Source organism: Myotis brandtii, unplaced genomic scaffold (genome assembly GCF_000412655.1).
Source record: "Myotis brandtii unplaced genomic scaffold, ASM41265v1 scaffold626, whole genome shotgun sequence".
NCBI lineage: Eukaryota > Metazoa > Chordata > Mammalia > Chiroptera > Vespertilionidae > Myotis > Myotis brandtii.
This window is the reverse complement of record NW_005370394.1, coordinates 691,295-703,946: the sequence shown is the minus strand read 5'-3', so window position 1 is coordinate 703,946 and position 12,652 is coordinate 691,295. Positions and strand designations below refer to the sequence as shown.

General features: G+C 37.5%; 1 protein-coding gene across 1 annotated transcript in view; it reads right to left on the bottom strand.

Moving 5' to 3' along the window:
* PRTG (protogenin) overlaps positions 1–12,652 on the bottom strand; it is a 128,163-nt gene that overhangs the window by 42,809 nt on the left and 72,702 nt on the right. Inside the window, exons 9-10 of the mRNA XM_014528239.1 lie at positions 9,340–9,645; positions 8,408–8,596 (exon numbers count right to left, since the gene is read on the bottom strand). Coding sequence (XP_014383725.1) covers positions 8,408–8,596; positions 9,340–9,645 — 495 coding nt within the window. The remainder of the gene's footprint in view (positions 1–8,407; positions 8,597–9,339; positions 9,646–12,652) is intronic.

Genomic DNA, 12,652 nt, shown 5'->3' with positions numbered 1-12,652 from the left:
CCAACCTTTTTTTGGCCATGCCCCACCTAAGTATCTCTAAAATCCTGATGCCCCCCTGTGACATATAATTCTTGTTATTCACATGGAGGAAGCCTAAAAGGCCATTATTAACTTGGTCTAAACAAGCTTCCAAAGAAAAGGGCATCCATGAAAGAGGAAAATAAAAGAACAAAAGGGCAGTTGAAGTTCTGAGAAGAAATCACTAAGAAATTGTTAAAAATAATAATATAAAGTGATATGAAAAAATAGCAAAAAGTTTCAAAACATGTAATAGAGAACTGAAATGCATAAATATATCACTATATATTTATATACTGTATATGAGGCCCCTGCAACCATAAGAAATGCAAAAAACTCACTGTTAATAACTCATTCTCAAATGGCCCCCTGTGGGGCGCGTGCCCCATGTTGGGAACCACTGTTGTAGACCTTGATTCTCAAAGTGGGCAGAAATGCAAAAACGTCAGTACCCACCCTGACCTACTGAATTAAAATCTGCATTTTAACAGGACTCCTGGGTAATTCATATACATATTAAAGCTCAAGAAGCATGGTTTCCAAATCTAGTGACCATGGTAGACAACATGGAAAAAAATACCTATTCCTAGGCTCCACCCTGAGAGGAGAACAATTAAAAAAAAAAAACAGCCCTGACTGGTTTGGCTCAGTGGATAGAATGTCGGTCTGTAGATTGAAAGGTCCCAGGTTCGATTCCGGTCAAGGGCATGTACCTTGGTTGCGGGCACATCCCCAGTAGGAGGTGTGCAGGAAGCAGCTGATGGATGTTTCTCTCTCATCGATGTTTCTAACTCTCTATCCCTCTCTCTTCCTCTCTATAAAAAAATCAATAAAATATATTTTAAAAAACACACAAAAAAACCAGCTACAACAGCTAACTTTGCTGAGGGCTTAAGAGTGCAATTTGGCATGGATTGTGCTAACCTTGACGTTCCTAATTTCATTTAATCTTCCTAACATTGAAAATAGCTATTATTATTATTAATTATTATTATCCCTATCTAAATGATTAGGCAAAAAAAACCCAGGATTTAATCTGTTAACAAGTTGTGGACCTTAAAGTCAAACCTAGGCAGCAGATGTAAAATCATTTAACTGACACATACACACACACACACACACACACGTATCTGTCAATGCCACATGCCTCCTGTAATAATAGAGCATTGCAAATGATGTTCCATGGGAATAACTGACACCATTTGGGGTTGAAAGAGGATTCCCAGAAGAGTTGAGATTTCTAAGCTAGGTAAGATTTTTCCAAATGGAAACTCTAAGTTCACCCAGAGAATACCAAAAATATTTTAGAATGGCAGATACCCTTTCATTCAAGACAAAGAATGCAAGGAAAGCTAACTAGATTATGCACTGTAACTTTTGTACAGTTCTCACAGTTTCATCCATCTGCAAAACATTCTGTCTTTAAATAGAGCTTTATTTTTTTCATTGTCTTGATGTTAACAGCATTTTTTTAGTAATAGGACTTTTTTGGGGGGTTAATACTCATCTGAAGATATTTTTCCATTGATTTTTAGAGAGAGTGGAAGGGAGAGAGGCAGAGAGAGAGAAACATCAATGTGAGAGAGACACACTGATTGGTTGCCTCCTCCACACGCCATGACTGGGCTGGGGATCGAGCCTGCAACGGAGGTACATGCTCTTGATTGGAATCAAACCTGGGACCTTTCAGTCTGAGGGCCGACACTCTATCCACTGAGTCAAACAGCCAGGGTAGGATTTTTTTTTAGAAATCAATGCTCCATTTCTTTTGAGGTACTGATTTTGCAATTTTTCAAGTACTGGCATCTATAATGATACTTGAGCTGATAGTTGATATCAAGGTACCAGATTATCTGAAATGAATTTACAAGCTCAAAGTCAGTATGAAAAGACATATTTGAAATTATTCATGATTAGGAAGATTTTGTTATAAAATATAGTGTATTATTTTTGTTAATCCTCACTCAAGGACTTTTTTCCCATTGATTTTTTTATAGAGTGGAAGGAAGAGAGGGGGGAGGGAAAGAGAGAAACATTCATGTGAGAGAGACACATTGTTTGGTTACCCCCTGCATGCGCTCCAACTGGGGTCCGGAATCAAACCTGCAACCCAGGTACATACCTCTGACCAGGAATCAAACCCGTGGCCCTTTGGTACATGGGCAAATATAGTGTATTATTTTTGTTAATCCTCACTCAAGGGCTTTTATCCCAGTGATTTTTTTATAGAGTGGAAGGAAGAGAGGGGGAAGGGAAAGAGAGACACATTCATGTGAGAGAGATACATTGTTTGGTTACCTCCTGCATGCGCCCCAACCGGGGCCCAGAATCAAACCTGCAGTACCTGGGTTGATTCCTCTGACCAGGAATCAAACCCGTGACCCTTTGGTACATGGGCTGGCACTTTAACCACTGAGAAACACTGGCCAGGGCTAAACTATAGTGTATTTTTTACTATCTTAAGTTGGTGCAGTCAAAAAGTTGCAAAAAATCCCCACACAATATAAGAATTTTCACCTGTAGAATGCTTCCATACATCTTCTAGGTATTATCTAAGATTTCCTTGTATAAGAGAGATGAGGAAACAGTTTCTGAAAAGACTGTGGCCTGCCTTAAAATGTAACTTCCATATTTCATGTAATGAGTGATTCTAATTCTCTTCAAAACAAAATCACTAGTATAGTGAGTTCCACAACGAACTCTCTCCAATAAAAGTAGTCTCTTTTATGCCATCAATCTTGTTCTGGCTTGTCTATATCAATTTGGTACATCATCAGTTCTTTTTATTTTTTTAAAAAATTTTTTTTATTGATTTAGAGAGAGAGAGAGAGAGAGAGAGAGAAATCGATGTGAGAGCCCAACATCTATTAGCTGCCTCCTGCATGCCAGGCATGTGCCCTGACCAGGAATCAAACCAGCAACCTTTCAGTGCACAGGACAACACCCAACGAACTGAACCACACCGGCAAGGGTGTCATTGGAAGTTCTTGATTTTCTTTCCTTGAGATATGTAACCACATGACCAAATTCTATTCTATTATGGTAAAAAATAACACCCATAAATATGATTTAATTTTATCATGCTTCCATACAAACTGGCAAAGGGACTCTAGAGTTACATTCTTAACCAGGGACTGTTTCTTTTGACTTCAGTAACTGGAAGTTCCAACTTTGGATTTCTCAAAAAAAAAAAGGGGGGGGGGAATCTGTGATTTTTGAAGGTATGCAAATAAGCTACAAACATTACTAATGATTTTACATATTTTGGATCTTTATAATCGGTGTTAAATCCCATGCTCACTACTCATACTTGCTGTTAAATTTAATGGCACAAGTTCTTTGGCAAAATAGAAGCTAAATATAGAATACCAGTGTCATAAATGCTAAACTAACAACGTCATCTAAGTAATCTCTCCCTTTCACTCTATTATATAAAGACTGAACAAGTAAGAACAGTTTCTGACAGTCATCTTATGAAAAAAATCATTTTGAAATTAGAAACTTCAGAATTTGAAGCCAATTTCTGAAATAGACAAAGAAAAAGAGGAACAAATTATTTCAATCTATCTATTACCAGGGAATACAAGTGTGCTATTAATTTTGCTCTCAGTTTATTGTGTGATAAAAACAAACACTTAAAAATTGTACTTAAAACTTGGCTAAATATTGAAAGTGCCAAAGAAAAAAAACTAAATGAAAATAATAACTACAAAGATACAAAATCTTGAAGAAAAATCCCAAACTACAATTTTAAAACAGACCACATAAACATTAAGTCACAAACCTAAATGCTTTCTCCCAACTTCCCCAAAAGTAAACCACTTCTAATTAAAATCAAACTGTGTGTTTTTAAATCATTAAACTAGAATAAACTAGTCATATCAAAATACTTCCATTGTTCTGCCAATATTTATATTATATTAATAAAGACACAAGGATCTTTTTAGCTACTTTAAAAAACCAAACATTCTATATTTCAGGGAACAAAGATTTAAGGATTTGGAGTAAAATTTTCTAAAATAACTTACATTAATAAGTGCAATTAAATTTTGTTCATCGGAAATTCTGGAGAAAAGTAAGTCAGTCAACTTATTATCTTTTTGTTTAGTCTTTCTTTTTTTAAGCAGAGGTCATATCTGTTACATCTTTTTATCTAGTACTACAAATGCCTTACCTACAAAAATAAAAAATGCTTGTTATACATATTGAAAAATATAAATTTATTCATCTCTTTTTTTCAGAAACAAAGAACTATATATATTAACAAGAAAAATGTGTTCCAATAACATACAGTTTTACTGAAAACTTAATTATCAGAAGTGGAAACAAAAAAATGTGTATTAGGGCATCAGAAAGGGCTAAGATTAGTCAGAAAATGAAATTTTGAGACATCAGTTTGTTACTCAAATTGACATTGCATCAGCAAACAGAAGCATTTAAATTTCATTTCCAAGCCCACTTAGTAAATCTAGTTCCAGTTAGAGTATCTTTAATGTACAAAAGCTCAGTAAAAGCAAGTATTCACCATGCGAGATACAGATAGGGTTCCCTTAACCTACTGCCCTCTAGACACATCACTCTCTGTTAAACAGGCAGCTACCACCAGATGCTCTCGCTGAAACTGGTCACAGATGGTCAGCTGTTCAGTTAACAGAACATACTGCCCTCCCAATAGCCAAAAGTAAGAAGGAGAAGAGTGAGAGCTGTTAACACTTGCCTGCTTAGTGAGTTAAACCTACTCACTTGCTATAAGAATGGCTAAACCCCAATAGTGACTTTCCAGAAAAGCAAGACCAGGCCCTAGGGCTCTCATGATTAAAAAGGCATCCAAAGGTGGTCTAGTGAACAGCTGTCCGATGCTTGAATCCACACAACTGCATCCTGCTAGTCAGCCATGCCGGTCGTGGCTTTGGCAACTCCTGGGGTGCGGAACTTTGCATCCAACAAGGAAGCCCTGGGCCCAAGTCCTCTGTTACCTGCACTGCAATGAGTCCAATCACTCAGTCTAATTCCACAGTCAGGAAATATGGAGCTTTTATATTATTTTATTTTATTTTTTGTTAATCCTCACCCAAGGTTATTTTTCCCATTGATTTTTACAGAAAGTGAAGGGGGGGAGGGTGGAAAGAAGCATCACTATGAGAAAGACACATCGATTGGTTGCCTCCCACACATGCCCCAACTGGGACCAAGGATCAAACCTGCAACTCAGTTACCAAGAACTTGACCAGAATCGGGCCGATGCTCTAACCACCAGCCAGGATAATATGGAGCTATTTTAATACACAGGATATACTGACTGTAACAAAATCATTCCCTAGCTTATGCATTATAAAGAGATTTCAAACTGAATTACCCCAAATAGTATATACAAAGGATATTATAACATAAGCAGTATATGTGATTTCATTTTACAACACAGGAGAAAATAAAGTTTTACAGTAGTGAAAACTTTATTTAGAAACTAGAGGCCCAATGCATGAAATTCATGCAAGGGGCTCAGCCCTCGCAGCCCCAGCTTCATCCAGAAGGTCATCCGGAAAGTCGTTTGGCCATCCCGCCTAATTAGCATATTATGCTTTTATTATTATAGATTATTAAAGATTTCAACAAAGATGATCCTCACCTCTCTTCTTCCACCAAAAGCCCCCCTCCCGGGGGAGGGGGAGACGACAACCAGAGTGAGATGCCTGGACCATGTTCTGATAAAGCTGATGGCCCTCAACTACCACAACCCAGTCGGCTTCAATTGCAAAGTATCTCACAGATGTTAACTGTCCAAGATTCAAGACTGACAAGAAGCAATTGGCTGGCTTCTTGGTTTAGCTGTTAGACTTGAATATGGAGATAATGATGAAAAATACAAGGACTCAGTACTTGATAATACAAAAAAATGTTGACAATGCAGTTAAAAATGCAGAGCCATTGATCAATCTGGATATAAAGAATCTGGATTTAAAAATGAAAAAAAAAAATGGTTACAAGAATTTAAAAAAAAAAAAGAATCCTGATTTTAAGGCTGGTGTAATGGCTTTGGCTAGCCTTCTTCAGATTCAGCGTCACGATTACCTAGCAATGCTTAAGACAATTATCATTTTGATCCAGGAGCGCCTGACACAGGATGCAGTTTCTAAAGCAAGTGAAACAAAGGAGGGATTGCCTGTTGCTTTAGACAAGCATATTCTTGGTTTTGACACAGGAGATGCAGTTCTTAATAAAGCTGCTCAAATTCTGTGATTGCTGCATACAGAAGAGCTCAGAGAGCCACAGACAAAAATTAATGAAGCCACAGTAACTGTTCAGGAGACTGTGGATCCAAAGACAGACCACAGACTGGGGAAGGTTGAAGATGAACATTTTAGAATTTCAGCCTCTCACCTACTTAGTACAGTTGGGAGCCATATACACCTGGTATATGTTTTGAAACCGAATGTCCATTTTCAAGAGAAGAATCCCAGAAAAGTGACTATGTTCTAGACTCACAGGGGTGGGGAACATCTGGCCCACGGGGCATAAAAGGCCTGAGAAATCACTTGGTCTGTCCCTGCCAAGGCATCAGGAGTGAATTAATTAAATGTATGGCCAAATATACCAGGCTAATTTTTTAAGTTGATAATTTTGTATGGCCTGGGAATGATGTTATAAACATCCAAATGGTGCCTGGCAGAAAAAAGGTTCCCCAGTCCCACTCTAGAGATTTATCATCATTACTTTTTCTTTAAAGTTCAGGAAGTGAGGGGTGGGGGGTGGGGGGAGAGTGATGGCTCTTCTTTATATATATGCATATGTAGAAAATTTTTAAATTTTAAAGAATTGTTTTTCATTGCCAAAGTCTTAACTGCTTTTTAATCTTTCCACAATAAGCAGAAAATTATTTTATATTTTTCTAATTATTCATTTGATTAGAATAAGCGACCTGAATATTCAAGGAGAGTGCTCTATGAAACTAGTTTTTGTATCTTCAACATATTTATGTTTCCTTAGCAGTGAGTTTGATTGTATGATTTTCTATCAACAGTTGTCCCAAACCCTGTTCCTTACTTGATACTGAGGACAACCTTTTTGAATAAGTGATATGCCTATGGAAAGGGAGTGCACACTGAGAAGCCATGGCTAGAAAGTCCTACTGCTGACTCTGGTGACAGTAGGTTAGGCAACATCAGTTCAGTATCAATGGTTTAAGGAAGGTCACCTTGGAGCATATGCAATTTCTCGTCATTTATAAAGCTATGTGACAGAGATCAATAGTAAAACTTATTTAGCCAAAAGCAGATTAAATTAAACTCGGACACAATACGATTATAAGCAAAATGCCATCTGGGAAGCTGTAGCCAAGAGCCAGAAGATGGGGTTCTATGCCCCTGCGTCTGAAAATAGACCCCTACCACTGCTTCCTACTGCACAGGGGAGCGTGTCTAATGCTGCTCTCACGGTTTGTGCTACCAGGAGGCCAGGGACGGATGTGGGGCAGCCCATTTGGGACCACTGTGCCTCTTCCTTCCTGCACCCAAAGGGCGGTCTGTGACAGGGAAAGCCAGAGTGCATTGTAAAGTCCAATATGTGCAGAAGGCGCTGTAACAACTCAGTAGGAATTTGCTTGGTAATCATAATTGGAGTTGCCCCTTTGTACTTAAGGGTGAAAAATCCACTCATGAGTAACAAATAGTTAAATGTGCATTTTATACTTCGAGTAGATATCAGTTTATACCTCATATTTATTGTAGACAAACATTTCTTTCCTTTCTATTAAACATGTTATATATCTTGAGATTCTTGCCCTCAGCAAAGATAAGATGAATGGGGAATAAAGCAGCATCTTTCAGAACTCTGCTGAACGCATTCACAAAGTTAAGTGCTTTTTCTCTAGTGTGTCTGGGTTAGAGCTACATAAAGTAAACATTCACATATACATAGGTCATATATGAGCATTATTTTGTACATAATTTACATATACTTTATACATGTAAAATGATACACCTACACAGCACTTTCGAGCAATTTCTGTTATACTCAATTGTTGTGTATTCTCTGATCCTTTGGGAATATTCCTATTTTACATTGATAATTTACATCCACCACACACCCACAATTTAATTGACCAGGATCCCACTCTACCAGAACTGAACTTCAGAAAGAAAAGCAGATGCTCCGGGGTGGGGGAAAGATAGAAAGATACCATGGTTACCTGACAACTCGTCAGTTCACTCACAATGGTGAGTCAAAAACCAGTCACTGACTTAAGCAGGAGGACACGCACAGTGATGTAGTAAAGTCAATTCTTTTTCCTTTTTACCATTAAGTCAGTTCTGCTGGCTTATATCCAATCACTTTTCTTCCAGTTGGTTAGAGAGTAAGGAAAAGAGGAAAAGCGCAGTAGAGACTCACTCACCTAAGCCACTGAGTGTGTACAGAAGGTCACTGGTGTCTAAGAGGATGGGTCCGTTCTCCTGCTGCCCTTCCTCTTTGTAGTACAGCTTGTAGCCCTGGATAGCAGCCGTGTCCTCAGCATCCTGCTGCCACTTCACAGAAATGGTGGTGCAGTTCAAAGGCTCCAAATGTAACTCTGGAGACCTAGGGGCTAGAAAAATTCACCAGAAATGTTATGTATGAAAAAACCACATAATTTAAGTGAAAACCCAGGAAAGTAGAGATTTCAGATGGCAAGCCAACGGTTGCAAAATATTCAAATCAACAACTGTACTATAATTTTCAAAACTTCACAATGATATTAAAGTTTGAGACAGAACTAAATACATAAGTTACTATCTAAAAGACTAAGGCATATAAATAAGAACAAAATAATATCTATATTTGTGTATTTTTTAAAGAGACAACAAGTACTTTCTAATTCTGACCATCCAATATTCCTCTGTGATAGACAGAACAGGCATTACTATTAATCAATTAACACCAACAAAACCAGTCAGGTTACATTCCACATTAGTAAAAGAAGGTGGTATAGAATTTCCTAGTCTTATGGTGTTTCTATTAAACTGATATTTTAAAAAACATATGGCAATAATATTAATTAGCTCTCTATTATATACTTTTGGTAATTCAGTTTGATTTGGACTGATCTGTCCATGAAAGATTTGCTGAGCAAACAAATATTGTAACCAAAAGTTTTACACACTAATGGGTTCTATGCAACAAGGGACTACTCAATAACAAGTTTAAATTTTTTTCAATTAAGTCCATGATTTATAGGATACTATTATTCATAAAACAAAATTAAAAAATATGAACATAACTTAAATAAGAAAAAATTGATTCCAAGGAATAAATACAGTTATTCTTCCTCAATCATCTTTAGAGATTTACCTTGCACACTTGTAGCTTTGGGTGTCCTATGTGAAGTCCATACCGATGACTCTCCCAGCCCCACTCTGGTGGCAGCAGTAATCCGCACTAGGTAGATACTATCAGGTTTCAGGCCTTTCAAAAGGTACTCATGCGTGGTCCCCGGGAGCTCCAGAACTTGGATGGAGCTCTCAGTGCTTAGGCGGAAGGACAGATGATAGAGCACCACTTGGCCCCTCCGATATTTGGCTGGGATGGGCAGCCAGGAGATGAGAATATCAGTGGGACTTCGACTTGTCAAACTGATTTCAGGAGGTCTCAGGGGAACTAGTCATGTAAGAAAACAGGTTGCTTATAAATATTTAGAATAAAAACTGTCAATCAGCACACCAGTAATAACTGACTTCTCTTAACAGAAACATATAACATAATAAAGAAGAGATGCCTTCAGCCCTAGCACAGGTTTTCAGAGTACAAATCAGGAAAAAAAAAAAAAAAAGGAAAAATAGTGAGAAAGGACCAAGCATAGCTTGTGTGTTTGAATCCTCATTCTATCACTTACTACTCTGTGTGATGTTGGCCGTTTAACTTCTCTGTGCTTCTTCAAATATAAAATGAGGATGATAATAGCTCATTTTACAGTCTTTCCAATCTCAGTTAATGGCAATTATTTATCTAACTCAAGCCAAAAACCTCGGTGTCATCCCTGACTCCTCCAAACACATGTCCACATTCAATCCTGTGGCTCGGCGATTTCCACTGCCACCCTCTTGGTCCCCATCACCATCACCTTTAGCCTGTATTGTTGCAATAGCCTCCTAACAGATTTCCCTGCTTCCGCCCTTGTTCCTACTACCTGTTCTCAATACATTAGCTGTTAAAATGCAAGTTAGATGCTGTCACTCTTCCGTTCAAAATAGCTCCCATTTTACTCAAAGCCAAAGTCCTCTTTGTACCATATCTGCTTACATGGTCAACTCCCATTAATTCTCTGCCTCATCTCCCACCGCTTTCCACTGGTTCCCGCCCCTCCAGCCACACTTGTGTTTCAGGCCCTTAGCAATTTCCATTTCCTCTGCCTAGAATGCACTTCCCAGTCATCCGCCTAGCCAGCTCTCTCATGTTCATTTCCTTCAGGTCTTCATTCAAATGTCACCTACTCAGGGAGCCCCTTCTTTGGTGACTGTCCAAAGTCTCAAACCCTCTCAACATTTTATACATCCTTTCCTTGTTGCTTTTTTCCTTCTCCACAACACTTAGCACTATCTAACATGACTATTTATCATGTTTATTGTTCTTCTACCCCCTCTCCCACTAGGAAGTAAGCTTCTTAAGTTCAAGGACAGTTTTTTTTTGCTTTTTGTTCACCACTACATGTTACATAACACATCACAGGTACTCAATAAACATTTGTAGGATAAATGATGCACTAATAGGTAGAAAAGGGAAAATCAGTTTACTAAGCATTCCTTTATGTGTATGAACAAAAAAATGTTCACAAAAACTCACTGAAAAAACTAACATTACCATTTCTACTCTACAGCTGAGGAAACTGTGATACAAAGAGGTCAAATCACTTGCCCAAGGTCACAAGCTCTTAAGTGAAGGAACAGAGCACACATTCTTATCCCCTATACTCTACAAGCTCACATAACAATAGTTCTTCTATCACAGAGTTCTGTAGGGATTAAACAAGACAGTGAAGGAAAGGTTTACAGAATAGGCAGGGGTAAGCACTCCACACGTGTTAGTTGTATTGGCTGTGCACTGCTGTGCACTCCAGGAGACACGCACATCTCCGTTTGAGAAGTAGGAGCTTAGAAAATAGGAGAGACTCTTGCAGAAATCTGAAAAGCAGTGTCAGAGGTCTGTATGTCGTCCACAACACAAAATCAAACACTAAATTTAAAAGTCGCAGAGTAAGGTAAGGTTTAAAGGAAAAAAACTTTGAGATCATAACTTAACTGGAATTGGCAACCTTTAACAAGTTGCTTGCTATACTAATTTTCTTTCTTTCTTTTTTTAAATCCTCACCTGAGGATATTTTTCCATTGATTTTTTTTTTTTTTAGAGAGAGAGTGGAAGAGAGAGGAATAAGAGAGAAATATCGATGTGAGAGAAACACATTGATTGTTGCCTCATGCACACGCCCTGACCAGGGCCCAGGCTGGGGAGGAGCCTGCAACCATGGTAAGTGTCCTGGGACCCTTCAGTCTGCAGGTCAACGCCCTATGCACTGAGCCAAACCAGGTAGGGCATGCTTAGATTCATTTTCTTCAAGGATATGAGGAGTATACCTCATACACACACCCCCCCAAAAAAACCCAAAAAAGCAAAACAAAAAAACACTAGCCTGTGTTTCACTTTAGACACGCATGTTAAGAGGTTGTTAAATGTAAGGAGATAACTAGAGAGGTCATATGTACTGTGCCTCACTCCAAAATGAAACAAATTGAATTCAGTATTCAGATCAGTGATAACTTTTTCATTTAGTCAATCTTTGAATTTATAAGCATCTAAATACGTGGCATTATAAAGATATAAGTAAAAGATATGGGACCAAATGAACGATAACAAAAAGATTTGGAAATCATTTCTATAAAAATGTTTTTGAAAACTAAGGATGGATCATTTATTCAGGATGAGAAAACATATAAAGGGAAAACAGTATAATTAAGCATATTTTAAATAATTTCCTTTTCACACTGCAAGGTATAAACATGGGCCTTCTAGAGCCTCTGGAGAAAGAGACTTAGTTCTCTGCTACTGTCTTAATAAAAGGAACTTCCTCCACTGTAAGAATATATGAAGGCCTGCCACAACTCAGTTTCCAACCATAATCAGGTGACAAACTGAACAAGTATTACTTTCCTCCTTAAGTAGAATAACCATATTGTATCTAAAAATAAAATCTGATTTTATAATTTTTTTAACTGATAGGTATTAAATTTCATAAACTCCCAGTTTCAGAAGTCTAATACCTCTGACCTCCAGTCATTATATATACTCAGTATGTAACTGCCCTTATATTTATTCATGCCTAGAGAATATACTCAGTAAAAAATAAATAAAAATTTTTAAAAAACTGCTATATATTTACAATTTAAACTAAGGACCTTGAAGAAATACAATGACAAAACTAGAATTTCATTAAACTTATATTATGAATTATAAAGTTTTCTTTATTCTTATCATGTTACTGTCAAACAGTGAAAGTCAGATATGAAATAGCAAATTAGCCTTCTGATTACCACATGTTTTTCTTAATCAACAAGAAGATATTTTCTCTATTTTAAAAAACATATTTATTTTTTTAATTGATTAAACATACTAA